The following is a 16,629-nucleotide window of genomic DNA, read 5'->3' as shown; positions in this document are numbered from 1 at the left end:
TCCTTAGGATTGGACACACCCCAAGGAATCCACCTTCCAGCACCACACGCCAGGCCCTGACCTGGAACCCACAGGGCAAGAGAAAGAGGGGACGTCCAAGAAACACGTGGAGGCGGGACTCGGAGACTGAACTAAAAGCGCAGGACATGACCTGGCACGACGCCGCAAAAGCAGCCCAGAATCGTGTTCGTTGGAGGACTGTCGTCGATGGCCTATGTTCCTCAAGGAACGACAGGCCTAAGTGAGTAAGTAATATTGAAACATCTGCAGGTAGTTCAAATTCAAGTTTGTAACATGTATATTCAGGGTCCTGGGTAGGGTAGGTCAAGGATGAGGGATCAAATTTTATATGGGATTACACTGGAAATCCATTCAAGCAGTACTTTTTTTTAAGAGTACACACTTATTCAAACAAAATGCGAAAATACCTAAGTTGTGCGAATTTTAAGTTTTTTCTTCTTCAAATAATTAACCCTGGGGTTAGAATGGATAAAAAATCAACATAACGCATACTCAAAGGAAACTCTTTCAGAAAGTCTTCCCAAGAAGAGCAAGATCACATGAGTGATATTGGTATTGAAATAGCCCCATGTTTTGTGAATTCAAGTTCGGTTACGTCGTTGGTATGAAGCACATCAGACAGCATACAACCTAGTGATACCTGGTATTGGTAAACTAGATCATCATAACGACCGTGGAGTTTGCGAAGTGCTGACTTTAAACGAGACTGTTGAAAACCCTGTAACGTTAACTTTTTTTTTTCTTTTTTTTTTTTGCAAATTTGTTTCTTCCCTATTATTGTTTATTAATAATGATTTCTCTGGGGGAGGGAAGAGGGTAGAAAATCATGTTCCGTATTTGTCTAGAAACCTATTGAAAATATTACGGAGTTCTGTGATTGCAAACTATGTGCTCTGGGTGACTTAGTGTTACATAGACGCGTTGGGACAACAATGCCATTAATGGTGTATTATAATGTCAATACCTATGATTCGTAATCGAGTCTCCTCCGGAAGATCCGTGATTTTCGTATGGACTTGGGTATAAACCACGACCGTCTGGTCACGAAACGAGGTTACTATCATTAGAGCTACCGTGAGGGTCGAGTGGGAAACGCTGTTCGTATTAAAGTTCCGCAGAAGCACCAAATGGTTTAACGTAAATTGGCTGGATATTAGGTCAGGCCAGATGACCAAATGAAACAGGTCAGGGGACCTTTTGTTACTGTACCTATAACATGCAGCACGACTAAAGAAAACTTAATTCTAACAACAGCGTAAGAATTAAACATCAGGAGTATCAGCGTTAATTGTTGTTCATTATTAACATGCAATCAGGATTTCGCAAATTATTTGGTCGTTTTAATGACTTTATTTGAAAATATAGTATCTCATTATGTTGAGATTGCAGTCTGAAGTGTTTTATATTAATTGTTAGACCGATCTTTACAAGCTGATTTTTTACTACGGGTGATTTTTATCAATATTCGAATTTCTTATCCTGTATGCATGAGTGTACAATGTACCTCCTAAAATGATGGACAGTGCTCATTGATGGGTGGTAAAGATGAATGGTCTCTCTATTTTTTTTTGGGGGGGGGGGGGGTTCTAGGACATTATTCATTAACTTCGCATAGCTACATGTGTATATGGTTGTCTTGTCGCAATTTTCAACTTACGCAGCTATTGATGACGTACTTCTCACTTTGTAATGACTATCACGGTCGATTTTAATTCTTTCAACGTTAAAACTCTCCTTATAGAGATTGTTTAATATTTTAATTTCTCACACGACTGTGATAGCTAAATACGATGAGACTGAAATCTACGTATACTAGCAGTGATTCCTTTATTATTCGTTATTGATTATATTATGATATATGCCTATAGATGCTTTTAAATATCACTCAATGACAATTTGAATTACAAATAATTCTTTGTGAAATCTTCTGAAATGTGATATTCAGAAATATTGTAAGCCAAATCACGAATGAATGTTGATATACTTTACAAGATGTGCGCAAACACAATATCCTATGTTCACATTAAACAATGTCATTATCTATATTTGTGTTTGATGTGACAATTACAAAATTCAAAAAAATATTTTTCTCTTTGTGAAGATCCTAGAGTCACGTCACGTTTTTATTAAAGTTATCTGTATACAATGGATAAAATGCCAGTAATGACAAATCACAAATACCTGCATTTATCATGTTAGGTTTCTATAAATTTTTACTATCAGCTTTGTTATGAACGTACTGTAAAAGACGATCTCCATGGTTTAAACACGTGAACAGGAAGCAAACAGAGAAAAATAAAATGCATCACAATACCCCTGCATATTTAATTCATAAGCCAAACCAAATGTGGATGAGCGATGATTCTCAAAAATATTATGTAATAGGTATAATACAAATGTACATCCAACTACTACTTAGTGTTAGTGTAAGGGAACTCTATTTATAGGTTTTTACATGAATATTTAGCAGATAATGGATTTTGAGCACATGCTTTTTAAGCATGGTAATTTATGCCGTCGTATATACAGATATATTTTCAATATTCTCTTAGTGTTGGCTCATAAATCATATACTTTCCTTTTGAAAAATATTGCAGGCAGAGGGAGGCTAGCTAATAAAGATGCTATTTTAAAGGACCTAATGAAGCTTAAAGCGTTTAAATCCGCGGCGTGAATTGCAGTGGTTTAAAAACATACCCTCCCTCGCGGACCCTTTGTCCGATCTATCACGCTTGACAATGGGCTCCAAGGTTGTGTAGTGTCTGCGTTTAAATTGAAAGTCAATAAAAGTTTATCTGGAATTCAAAACTGCGAATCCTCACTGTTGTGGAAGTTTGAAGATCTTCGTTTCCTACAAAAGATGGAGCTCGTCATATTCATAACTGAAAAAATCTCATTTTGTTTGAGTTTTATTCAAGGATGAAATATGATGAAGCAAAACAAATTTGAATATGTGTATCAAAAAGATGATTCAACAAGCCGTTCTACGCGTGATAAGGAACTATCACATTTGCGATTTCTTTGCCAGTCGGCTCCAGCGGGAACTTTGTTATCTCCCCCTTGTAAAAAGTACCATCGAAGTAGTAAGGAAAATAACTATAAACGGATATACATACATTCGTCATCCTCCTTTCTCGAAGGGGTGCGTTACTCGAAAAGTATTCAATATCGAGGGACTGCAATGCCCTGTCGATGTAAAAGTGTGGGGGAAACTTCCGTCCCTGGTAGCCCGTGTCTGATTACACAGTACAGGGCGAGTACCCGGATGTATCCAACTCCCGATTCCGGACGCGATTCAGCGGTGTTTCATCATCTACGATCTCACCTAACAGAAAGACATCGGACTTACTTAAGGTTCCACAAGATCAAGACTTCTTCGAAAACGCCTTCAGACGAAGACGGCGATGAGGACGTTTTTATAGATGGAAAGGTAAGCATAGTGGCTGTGTATAAAAAGGACTTACCTTAATTAATGCATCACTTTGTTATTAATTAAAAACATCTCTCTCTCTCTCTCTCTCTCTCTCTCTCTCTCTCTCTCTCTCTCTCTCTCTCTCTCTCTCTCAGGGCGGATAAACAGGCGATAATTAAATTAAGAAAAAACGATGGATTTGGCATTTTAATTTCATTTGGCAATCCGATATATCAAATTACGTATGATTTTTTTTAAACATTTAAATAAAATCATCTTTTCATAACCAGTGATGTGTACACATTTGTGTTGCGATAGATTTCGATTTGATTGTTCAGTTGATCATAAAATTCTGCCGTTTCGGTGAATTTGATACTCGGGAGGTGCCACGTTAAATTCCGTTGTCAAGTGAAGGTAATGGGATCGTCTTTTCTTGTGGCTTTAATTCAGATGATTTGATGCTTTCAGTTTTATTTACCATTGCTCTGACTGTGTCATAAACACGAGAAATGCTAGTTTTGCATGAATCATACCATAATAGAAATAAATTGCTTATTTCAATTATAAGCTCAATATATAGTTCAGCGACCAAAAAGAACATGAAAAGTTCAAAGTTTGAGAAAGTTAAAAACAAAAGAATCATATACATTTTCTTATATCTTGATATACTTGGCCTAATTTGATTTGATTATATGCCCTCCAGAAATTGGTTATAAAAGTGGCAAAGAATATTTAATTTATATAAGTGATTTAAAAGTTATTGCAAATTGACGACCGTGAGTTATGCAACTACTACATTTTCTGTCAACTTCAATAGCATAATTTATATTGGACAATATTTTTGTCTTGAACTGTCGATCCCAATTAAATGAAATTAATGTAAAAGTATTCGTATAAATCGTGTGAAAAAAATCCAACAGTACATGTTATATAAAAATAAATTACAAACATCCTCATGTCGATTTACATGTTATCAAACCACGCCTTCAGGATTTTCATATGGAGTCCGAAATTGATAATGTTGCAAATCTATGCTTAACGTTTGACATCATAGAAGGAGGTTTGACGATGTATCAACGTTATGTGTAAATTTCAGCCAACCAAACGGATCTAAATGATCCGTCACAGAAATTATCAGATGTAGATGATCCGCCACAGAAATTATCAGATCTAGATGATCCGCCACAGAAATTATCAGATCTAGATGATCCGCCACAGAGATTATCAGATCTAGATGATCCGCCTGAGATATTATCAGATCTTGATAATCCGCCACAGAAATTATCAGATCTAACATCGTCGGATACCCACGGTTGATTACGCTTCGTTCCTCTCTCCATCACCCGTGGGTCCATTCATTCCTACTCGCTAGTTCTCATGAATAATTAATGAGGCAATGTGATTGGGCGCTCATCGTAAACCCTGAACGAATTTGTCCAATCAACAAGACGCTTTCAGTCCAATTTCGGTATACAATTCCTGTGATAGCAGATTTACATGATCTTATTCGCATGTCTAGAAGATCCGCCAAAGAAATCATCAGGTCTAGATGATCCGCCAAAGAAATTATCGGTATTTCGGTTGATAGATAATCGGGTTTGAGGATGAGATGCCGACAAATTTTAATGAAGGGTTTGGGGTGCATGAATTTGCTTGTCGATCAAAGACCATTGAGAATTGTACTTTGTTTTTCATTCAAAATCTTTCTTTTAAATTTTTATTTTAGTGAAATTGTCGTATAAGAGATTCAAGTAGTGGTTCATGAAGGTGCACATGTATATGTATATGCTGTAGAAACACATCTCTTCATAACCCAAAAAATTCAACTTTAAAATTAAGTACATGTACATACATTTCTTAATTTTTCCTGTTTACCATTACTATTTTTTGGAGAATGTCGACCATATAATTATTGATTTTACTTACAGACACCTAAAGTTCGCTTCAAAATGGCTGCAAAATGCGTGGCTGTCCTTATCCAGTGGCTGAACGCCATTATTGATATAAGCGACATGAAGACGATCAGGACAGCCACAGAAGAAAGATGGTACACGTTGTACACCAGTCAGGAAGCTAGACGGCTAGCCTTTAACAAAATGATCTACTCCAAAGAAAGGGTACAGCATACAAATGACAGCATCATTATCTGAAATCAATAAAAAAATTAATGTAGTTCTAATGATATAAGCGACAAACACGATTTGTTTTTAGAAGACGTTTCTCTACTTGAATAAAAAGATAAGATGAATCAACAGAGTGAAAGAAAAGCACATTATATTTTATGAACAATAGCTGACCTGTTTCTATATTCATATGAAGCAAAATTTATTCAAAAGCTTCTACGTGAGAAGAAGAAATCTCCTGCTGTGGCCTTCAATTCGATGTTTAGATATGTCGACGACGTTTTGTCTATTAACAATAATAACTTTCATTCATATGTCGATTCGATATATCCCTGTGAGCTCTACATAAAAGACACCACAGAGTCATCCACTTCTGCTTCATACTTAGATATTTTATTGAAAGTAGACATTAACGGCAAAGTGACAACTCAACAGTATGACAAACGGAATAATTTCAGCTTCTCCATCGTCAACTTCCGATATTTATGTAGCAATATTCCATTATCACCTGCATATGGTGTTTATATTTCTCACTGATAAGATACGCAAGAGCTTGTTCTGCGTATAGCCAGTTTTTAAATCGAGGCAAGCTACTGACAAATATGATATAGGGGTTTCAACAGTCTCGATTGAAGTCAGCATTTCGCAAATTCTATGGTCGTTATAACGATCTAGTTCGTCAATACAACCTATCATTGGGTCAAATGCTGTCTGACGTGTTTCATACCGATTGTTAGGCCGTTCTTGGCACACTGATTTTGACTACGGATAACTCCGTTTACCCGATCAAGATATAAGGCTCACGGCTGGTGTGACCGGTCGACAGGGGATGCTTATTTCTCTTAGGCACCTGATCCCACCTCTGGTGTGTCCAGGGGTCCGTGTTTGTCAAACTATCTATTTTGTATTACTTATGAGATTTATGAGATTGATTACTGTTCGTTATCTTCACCTTTCATGATATCTGATAAGAAGAACTTGTAGACAAGAAAACTCCACCTTCAGGTTTACGATCCATCACTATGTACTACATGAATACCAATGAATTACCGTATTATTCGAACATTTTAGGCGTTTGCAAAGGTTCCGAAGTGGGCATTAAATATATTTGAAAAAGACCCAGATTCTAGAAGCGAACATGAATGCAAGCGGATCCACGCTCTTCTCAGGGGTCTGAAAAGCTTCGATAAGTTCACGGAGCGGATCCAACTCTATATGTGCCGATCTTTCCGATACCAGAGGTAAATCATGATTTTTTCCCTGGCATTTTTCTTGTGATACATCGTGATTAATGTAACTTTCAGGTGAAATTTTGATGTAATCACGTCTTCCATAACTCTCTCTCTCTCTCTCTCTCTCTCTCTCTCTCTCTCTCTCTCTCTCTCTCTCTCTCTCTCCGTACATTGTGAAATTTTAAGTAATCAGTTTTTTCATTTAAGTGTTGAACCCGGCAGAGTCATTCTCAGGCGTGGTCATGTAGGGATCAACTTTTATTTTATATATTCCGGTTCCGTGTTTGTAAATGTAGAGGACATTGACTCGAAGGGGATTCGCTTTGAAAAGACGGAAACAGTGCTTATGCGAGGGGATTCTTTTGGGGTAAATATAAGCACATACTCTTGAAGTGTTAGATGTGACAAGTCATAGCTGGCTGAGTGATTGTAATATCAATTGTAATAATACATAAATAGCGTAGATGATTGATTTATAAGGTCACATTTGTTGACCGATTGCAATTCGTCAGAGTCAGGCGGCGTCCGTCGTGCGTTAACAAATAATAATTTTTTTAACTTCTTCTGGATAATTACCATTCCAATCTTTTCGAATTTGGTATGAAGCATCTTTGGGACAAGGGAGACCTTAATTGTAAATTTCAGGATTACTGCTCTCTCGGGAACTTAGGGGCGAATAAAAAAATAAATTGCCAAAAATTTACCAAATTTCGATATGTTTCTTCTCTACAACTGCACGTCTGTAAAAAAAAACTTAATGCACAGTATGCAAAGCAGAGAGGTCTCTACCGAAATTGTATATTTCATGATATTCGGGTTAAGGGTCTGACTTCAGGTGGGCCAAACTTGGTATATGGTATTTATGTTTTAAGATATTTAAATAACATCTTCTTTAATGGTATTGATATTAAATTGAAAGCAAATGGATATTCATAAGTAGACGGTTGCCCTTGATCTATTTTAGGGCGGGTCTAAAATAGTAATATAGTATTAATATAACATAATGGTATGTAAAGTCGTGCGTTAGTATGCTCACTTTGGAGGGAGAGGGGAGGGGTTGTGCTTTAAGAACACATCTTGTACTAAACTCTTGTTGAATATTAGAATTTAGCTTAGATATACAAAACAGAAATATATTAGTACCAGTTTGATAGCCCTTGGGGCTGGAAATAATATTAATTTATGCTCAGTTGACCGATAAGGCGTGTGAGACTTTTATTTATTGTATGAAGAAGCGTGACCTATATAATTTGAAACGCTTTATTACAGAAATAAACACAAAATCATGCACCATGCACCGTACAATTTTACCTATTTTAATGCTAAGGAGTTGGCGCTGCTGCAAGACATTCGGCGCACAGCCACAATAACTTGCCGCGAGACGTGCGAAGTATTGGTGGTAGACAAGGAGACGTTTGCTAAAGTTTGTCCCAGCATCTTTCAGGAAGAATTAGAAGAAAAAGAAAAATTTCTTTCGTAAGTATGCTAATTATTATAAGGGAAAGGGTATTAAAAGTTTTTTATGCAAACATTTTACATACACCAAATGTATATGATAAAAAATAACTGCTTTTGTTAAAACCACCATCACTAGCATATCAACCTAATTTTTTACTTTGATTGATTACCTCGTGTACCTGATCAAGATGATGGCGTATATGACCCATCAACAGGGGATGGTTGCTCCTCCTAGGCACCTGATCCCACCTCTTGTTACCGTGTGTCCAGGGGTCCGTCTTTGCCCTGCTCTTTATGGGATTCATAAGATTCATCACTGTTCATTATCGTCACTTTTCATTCCATATACATTAGATGATAAACAGATACAACTTCTATCCTGAACATATAACTCCGTTTACCTGATCACGATATAGGGCTCACGGCGGGTGTAACCGGTCAATAAGATATGCTTACTTCTCCTAGTATCCTAATCCCAACTCTGGTGTTTACAGGAGTCCGTATTTACCCTTCTCTTAATCTTGTATTCTTTATAGGAATTATGAGATTGATCACTGTTAGCCGTTTATACCTTTTCTCTTTCAACTGAATATTATCACAATGAGGCCAACATGTTGTTACGGAGGTTGTGCTGCGAAGCGTTTTCAGATTTCATTTCGATCTTGTTTTCATAATAAATCGTTGTATTAAAATTGCCATGGTAAACATGTACAATTTGTACATGTAATAAAGAATGCTTCAGAGGAAATCTGCTACATATCACTATAGTTACTTTCATAAATACAATGTAAGGCCTGGCTAGCTTTAACATACGAGGTCGAAAACAAGATTAATCACCAAGGGTATATTCAATAATGAGTTAATAAAGTATATTGATAAAAATAATTTAAGTAAAGAACTTGATACCAACTGTCTAGACAGCAACAGTTTTAAAAAGATGTGATACACATCTTTTCAAAATGAATAAAAATTAATTCGTCCTAAGCCATACATTAGCGATATTCGTGTATGCCAATGTTTCTAATATTTTTGTTGATAGTGGTTTGACACTGTTCAGCCCAAAATACTGGACAAAAGAAATGATGAGGACATTATGCAACGAGGCGCAGATTCAAGAGGTATAGATAACACACACTATAGAAAAACAGGTCTACTATATCTGCGAAATTCTATACATTAAAAACATTTCTTTGAATTGATTTCAATGTCTAGCGTCGAACAAAATACTTTTTTTATTCTCGTGAATAATTCTGCATACAATCAATACACATAATGAAGAACGAGTCATAAGAACCAGGAGTATTTGTTTGACACGAGAAATTGATTCGAAATGCGAAAATTATTTCTCGAAATAACTGCGACACGAAAAAGATGACAACACTACAGTACTACTAAGCCTGCTTCCCAATCGTTTTTTCTCTTTCAGTATAAAACCAATAAAGTGGTTGCCACAGACGGAAAGGGGGAGGAATGGATCTACGTTTGTATGGAGGTATTTATTGAGCAAAGAGGACCACCTCATACCAAGTATCCCATTTAAACATCTTGAGATATATGTACACAAGTGCATACTACATACTGCATAATTCCGTGGGGGTCCGGGTTAGAACAGGTCCTCAGTACCCCTTGCTTGTCGTAAGAGGCGACTAAATGGGGCAGTCCTTCGGATGAGACCGCAAAACTGAGGCCCTGTGTCACAGTAGGTGTGGCACGATAAAGATCCCTCCCTGCTCTAAGGCCGTAAGCGCCGAGCATATCCCAAACTTTTGCAGCCCTTCACCGGCAATGGTGACGTCTCCAAGTGAAAAATTCTCAAGAGGGACATTAAACGATATACAATCAATAAATCATACTACCTACACTGTACGTTTCAAGGTTTTCCATGTATCTATGATGAAACTGTACAATTTGACATATATTTGATAATTTAGGAATATAATGCAGAGTAAACAAAAGCATATATTTATCCACAAACAACAGAACACATCTAAGGTAAATTTTAGAATGTTCATTTCACTTCACCATACAATGTACCACAATAGGACATATATATTGTTATCTCACCTTATCAAACAATGGGGCATAAATATAGATAAGATGAATGTCACTTCAACTTCATTCAAAAATAGAATCCAATAACATCGTTGCGTCATTTCATTAAAAATGGGAAACGCAATAAAAATCCATACGTGTTTACTCCATTCAAAAATGAAACACAAGAATATTAATAATTTACTTCACTTTATCAAAATATGAAACACAAGGATATCAAAACTTTGTAATTTCACGTTATTAAAATATGCAACAGAATCATAACATTTGTACTCTGTTATTGACTTGATTAAAGGGGCATTAGCTGTGAAAGTTAAGACAACCATTTCTCTCTCTCAAAAGCTTCCAATGGTATAGGAATATATATAAATGATTGATAAAATCATTTATTTTGTACAAATACAAGAGAAACTTATTAAACCTACGTTAGATATCCACTTTTAGTGTAAACACAAAATACCGGTATAAGGAAGAAGTATTGTTTTTCAAGACAATAAATATTTAATCATCAAAATTACATATTCATATGCCTGCTTCGGGGTTAAAAACTGTTTGAAATAATTAACTACTGGTGTTATTACTGGAATATACATGTATAATATAGAGCAATTTTCATTGAATTCCATTTTTGATGACAACAATGCTTCTTTAAACAATGGAACACGGTAAGATGAATAATTTGTTACTTCGTTCACAGGGTAAAAGTCAAGTAATACGGCGGTTGTTACTAGACGGGCCTTCTACATCAAAACGTCAGAAAATCCGGTCCACCAAATCGTCCGGCCGTCACAAGTCCACGGACGTCCTCCTCAATCTTCTGGAAAATGACGAGCTCGACTCTCAAGAAGGTACTATACATGTAGTTGCCTCTGTTTCTCACAATTTCTTTCGTACTGAAAGACAGGATTTTTCAAGTTTTAAAAATAAATCATTCTATGTATGTGCCATTTCATAATGTGAGTTTTATCCCTATTATTATGAATTTATGATTATCAAATCGGAGAAAGATGTAAATTAGAGCACAATATGCCCATTATTTTTTTAAAAAGGAAAAATATGAAATCTTTAAGACGACTAATGATATATTGTATTTATATACTGAAAAAGTGGTTATTTACGCTGGGGGTACACGTTTTCACACGTCCAACATTACGCGTGAGGGGAAATACGCGGACATGAAATATATATTATATCAAATACTCATAACTATACACTTGGGGGAAATTTACGCACTTATTACGTGACCGTGTGATTAGTGTCCCCCACGCGTGAATAACTACTTTTACCGTAATAAAGGGGAAGAAACTGACCGGTAGAGATCTATACTCTTAGAGTACAGTATTTCCGTATACAGAGCTGTATTTGTGACACTGTTATTTTTGTAGTCAGCAGCCTCTCGTCCGAGGAATCGGATAATGAGGAAGGCAAGGAGAAAATGCTGGAGTCTATGTCACTGGATTATCGTAAAGACGGCCGAGTAAGTTCAGATAACGCAAACGGAGAATAATTGGATTATCTATCTGCTTGAAATGTACTTCAGACTAAAAACAACAATTATCAATTATTCCGAAGATATATTGTTTTGGCCTGTTCGTCTGTCTATGACAAATAAAACTTTAACTTTGGTAATATCTTTTACACCATAAGAGATATACTTGTTATATTTGGTATTTGTATTCCTGGTGGAAAAGCAAGACCTCTCCATTGACACCAATATTGTTGACCCGGTGATCTTGATATTGACCTTTGATCTACTTTTAGAAAATTTGAATATGAACCGTCTCTTTCATATCGTAAGAGGTACTGTTAATATTTTAAGCATGTGCATTTCTTGCGAGAAGACCTTTCCTTTCCAAAGGTATCATATTGGTTGACATCGTGACCTTGAAAATGACTTTTGACCTTTGGAAATTAATCACTAATATGAGTTCCACTTTGTTGTAATCCGGGGGCATTGAGTGTTTCAAAAACACATCTTGTTGCTTTTAAAATTGCTGACACAGATCAAACTCAATGTCAGACTGGTACCTTTGCACAGTAATATTATAAACTACATTGAATTATATTTAAATTATTTACCTGTAGAGAACGAGCTTTCTTACACATTTGAAGTGGGAGGCGGAGATACAGGTTAATTCTATGCCAATAGTTGCATTCTATATCACTGCATGAGGCTTGTTCGCATGATTGCAATCGATCACGTTGAGTGGTAGCGTGTATCACCTATTTGGATTCGTTGCTATGTGACTTATTGTTGACGCATGTATTAGGGGTCATCCATAATTGTCAACCATTTTCCAAAGTGTGGAAAAAGCACACTTTTTGAGACTCCCCCCCCCCCCCCCCCTCAAAAAGTGTACATCAACCATTTTCAAATTCCCAACAAGAAGATCGACAATCAAGTTTATGAGCAATTTAGTTCAAACAATGAGTTCTTTAATATTGGTACCCCTATTTCTTGTTATATATGAATGATATAATGTTTTATAAATGTGCAAATCTTGTGTACGTAATAGATTTTTGTTTTTACAGAAAAAACAAGAGGTACGTACTGTGAGCAATGCTCACTAAGAATACCCCCGCTTACCCCAATATCCCAAAGGGTGTTGGTAATAGCTATAAACTACCTCTTTTCTGAGTGTAAAAAACAAATGGCATGACAAACCGAACCATATTGCTACTTCGATGTCCAGTGCGCGTGACCTTTGATCTTTTGACCCCAAAATCGATAGGGAACATCTTCATCCCAGGGGTAGTCCATATGTATGATATGGTGACTGTAGGTGGAAAGGATAACGCTTTAGAGCCCGGAAACCATATTGCTACTTCGATGTCCAGTGTGCTTGACCTTTGACCTTTTGACCCCAAAATCGATAGGGAACATCTTCATCCCATGGGTAGTCCATATATATGATATGGTGACGGTAGGTGGAAAGGATAATGCTTTAGAGTCCGGAAACCATTGCGTCTACAGACGGACGGACGGACGGACAGACAGACGGACAACCCGATTCCAGTATACCCCCCACAACTTGTTGCGGGGGTATAATAAAATGTCTCTGTCGTATCTTGTCGTCTTTTCACGATAAAATAAAGCCGAACTCCGCGGAGACGAAATAAATCCGGAAGAGAACAAGAGGTACTGTGAGCAATGCTCACTAAGAATACCCCCAGCTTACCCCAATCTCCCAAAGGGTGTTGGTAATAGGTATAAACTACCTCTTTTCTGAGTGTAAAAAACAAATGGCATGACAAACCGAACCATATTGCTACTTCGATGTCCAGTGCGCTTGACCTTTGACCTTTTGACCCCAAAATCGATAGGGAATATCTTCATCCCATGGGTAGTCCATATATATGATATGGTGACTGTAGGTGGAAAGGATAACGCTTTAGAGCCCGCGGAAACCATATTGCTACTTCAATGTCCAGTGCGCTTGACCTTTGACCTTTTGACCCCAAAATCGATAGGGAACATCTTCATCCCATGGGTAGTCCATATGTTTGATATGGTGACTGTAGGTGGAAAGGATAACGCTTTAGAGCCCGGAAACCATATTGCTACTTCGATGTCCAGTGTGCTTGACCTTTGACCTTTTGACCCCAAAATCGATAGGGAACATCTTCATCCCATGGGTAGTCCATATATATGATATGGTGACGGTAGGTGGAAAGGATAATACTTTAGAGCCCGGAAACCATTGCGTCTACAGACGGACGGACGGACAGACAGACGGACAACCCGATTCCAGTATACCCCCCACAACTTGTTGCGGGGGGTATAAAAAAGAGCGTACGGTAAAATTGTCGATTTTTTTACCCCCCTCCCCCCGAGCGTGCTTTTTGCACACTTTGGAAAATGGTTGACAATTATGGATGACCCCTTACGTGTATTATGAAAAATTGGCAAATTGACGTACTCAAAGCGCAGAATGACACATCCTGCTATGTCTCCAGAAAGGAGAATCCATTACTCTGCAAAATAATATATTCAATAGTTTTAGCAGACACCAACATCAATTTTCCTCACATTCTACTGCAAACGCCGCATGTTGTTCTTCTTAATCACCACTGTGTTTGTTTACACTCATTCTTTTAATGCAGGTTTTATTGTTGTGCTTTGTTTGTAGATGCTTTCAAACTGTTCAAAATCGTGATATTGTAAAATGGATTGATATAATTTGAATTTAATCCTTAGAATTTCAATATCCAACTTTATTCGATTTGTCTAGAGACGGAAAGCCATGAAAACCCCAAACCGAGAAGACTTGGTCAAGAAGAAACAGGAAATGGTCCTTAATGGGCCGACAACCTTGACATACCTGATGTCAAGGGATAAAGACAACATAGCGTCCGATCACATTTACCTCCACATCGACAGCATGCACAGAGCGGATGTATTTGTAGGTTTCCATATAAATCAGATACATGTACATGTGATGCATATTATACTCATGTAACTGTGATTTGCTTTGTACACATGTGCATGTGATATATATTATACGAATGTACATGTGATATATATTATACTCATGTAACTGTGATGTGTATTATACACATGTAACTGTGATATTTATTTTACACATGTACATGTGATGTGTATTGTAGACGTGTACATGTGATGTAAATTTTGCACATGTACATCGTCAGTGGTGGATCTGATGAGGGTTACAGGGTTTTTCATTCCATTCCTTTTTGGTTGATTTATTTTTAAAGTTACACATATCATTCAGGGGTTTTTAATCCCCCTTTTATAGGCAAAAAAGGTACAAACGTGTGTCACACACATCCCCCCTCCTTGAAAATTTTCTGGATCCGCTACTGATACATAATATTAAACATATAACTTATTATATATTTAAACACCATTACATAGGTTGGTGTCTAGCTTTATGGATCCCTTCACGTGAATAAAGTATTCAGTTATTATTTAATGAAAAAGTATGCCTTACATGTAACTCGCATTAAAACATATTCAATAGGACATCTATTCCATCCTTCACCTCACGCCTTCCCCACCTGACAGTGACGTCTTGCTGGTTAGTGGAGGAGCACGATTCTTAAGAATCAAGAAGAAAAACTTCTTTCAAGTCTGTTCTAGAGAGGCCCTAGACCATGCTAGGAAGATAGCAGCAACTAAACGGTGAATAATTTAGTGCATTTAACACATCAACAAATCTATTAATACAATGTGTTTGACCACTTGATTCACAAACGTTGTGTTTTCTTTTAATTGAATATAGTGTCTGACTGTCTGATATTTATAATTGGATGTGTATTAATATTCGCTATAAAAATGTACATTCTGAATGTCCGATGGAACCTGTCATATGCACTGTATGGGTTCGGGCACTATGCAATACATGTGAGATTTATTTTCTCTAAATACTCTTTTATAGCTACCCTACAGACAACCAACTGCTGACGTCATACACAAACAAGTTCCACTGGGATAACTATAAAAACGAAGTGGTGGATCAAGTTATTAGACCGCATGTGGACCGTCAAACAAGATTTAAAAACAGCCCGCAGTTACGGACATCTATTATTAACTACCAACAACAGAGAACATTGGATCTTATACACACTCTCAAGCAACATTCACAGTGAAAATATCATTAATCAATTGTAAACCACTTACAAATGGTTTGCCTTTCACATTTGTATATATTTAGGTATGAAAAATATTTGAACATTATATTTTTATTGTTTATTTTACAACTATCGAGCGGAAAGACGTTACGGTATGCACACAAAATTGCCTTATTGTTGGCTTAAAGAAGTTTGCACCTAGGATTTGGAGTAATGTCATTTTTTGGGAAGTGTATTTTTGATTTCTACATTGAAGGAGAATTAGGAGATTAAAAAGGGAAACTGGGGTCACAATTGCTATTGAGCTACAGTTTTCAAAAGATGACTTTTCTGCACTTAATTTGACTCGAGATTTATTCAATTAAGGAAGTTCGCTCCTGAGCACAACTGCACAGGATGCTACAACTGAGTATTTACAGGTTCAATACTGATCCCATTGGTGCAAATGCCTTACACATCTATTACTGAACCCTATACAGTTGACAAAAATTGTGTCAATTCAAATTTTTAAAGGTTTTCGCTGGGACTATATTTTGTGGCAGAAGGATTGATTAATCAAAGAGTTCTAAATCTGCGTGATATCTTCTATTTTCATACTCCTATACGTGTATTTCAGTTTTATGATATATGATACAAGTAGTTGAGATCTGGAACGAGTTCAAAGTTTATTTATTAATTTGGTTGATATATTTTCCCGGATAGTATTCTCATGTTTTTAAATATTCTTTACGGCGGGCAA

General features: G+C 36.7%; 1 protein-coding gene and 1 long non-coding RNA gene across 5 annotated transcripts; one reads left to right on the top strand and one right to left on the bottom strand.

Moving 5' to 3' along the window:
- Positions 1-223: 223 nt before the first annotated feature.
- On the top strand, positions 224-16,092 carry LOC130050992 (cyclic nucleotide-binding domain-containing protein 2-like). Of its 3 annotated transcripts, none has more exons than XM_056152051.1 (13): positions 224-245; positions 5,362-5,550; positions 6,628-6,797; positions 6,996-7,155; positions 8,116-8,264; positions 9,286-9,364; positions 9,673-9,738; positions 10,996-11,146; positions 11,684-11,775; positions 12,384-12,428; positions 14,531-14,701; positions 15,281-15,441; positions 15,698-16,092. In XM_056152051.1, exons 2-13 carry the CDS (start codon positions 5,383-5,385, stop codon positions 15,906-15,908), a joined length of 1,623 nt encoding a protein of 540 aa, XP_056008026.1. In that variant the 5' UTR covers positions 224-245; positions 5,362-5,382; the 3' UTR covers positions 15,909-16,092. The 3 variants fall into 3 exon arrangements, with proteins under 3 accessions (XP_056008026.1, XP_056008024.1, XP_056008025.1); XM_056152049.1 differs by lacking the exon at positions 224-245 and adding an exon at positions 2,567-3,451; XM_056152050.1 differs by lacking the exons at positions 224-245; positions 12,384-12,428 and adding an exon at positions 2,585-3,451.
- On the bottom strand, positions 10,188-13,354 carry LOC130050994 (uncharacterized). 2 transcript variants are annotated; one of them, XR_008799363.1, is made up of 3 exons: positions 12,378-13,354; positions 11,609-11,839; positions 10,188-11,191 (listed from the first exon to the last, which is right to left on the bottom strand). It is a non-coding gene; the product is annotated as an uncharacterized LOC130050994 (long non-coding RNA). The 2 variants fall into 2 exon arrangements; XR_008799362.1 differs by lacking the exon at positions 11,609-11,839.
- Positions 16,093-16,629: the final 537 nt, after the last annotated feature.

This window comes from Ostrea edulis, chromosome 10 (genome assembly GCF_947568905.1).
Source record: "Ostrea edulis chromosome 10, xbOstEdul1.1, whole genome shotgun sequence".
Lineage (NCBI taxonomy): Eukaryota > Metazoa > Mollusca > Bivalvia > Ostreida > Ostreidae > Ostrea > Ostrea edulis.
The sequence above is the reverse complement of the archived record's forward strand: the minus strand, read 5'-3'. Positions and strand labels throughout refer to the sequence as shown.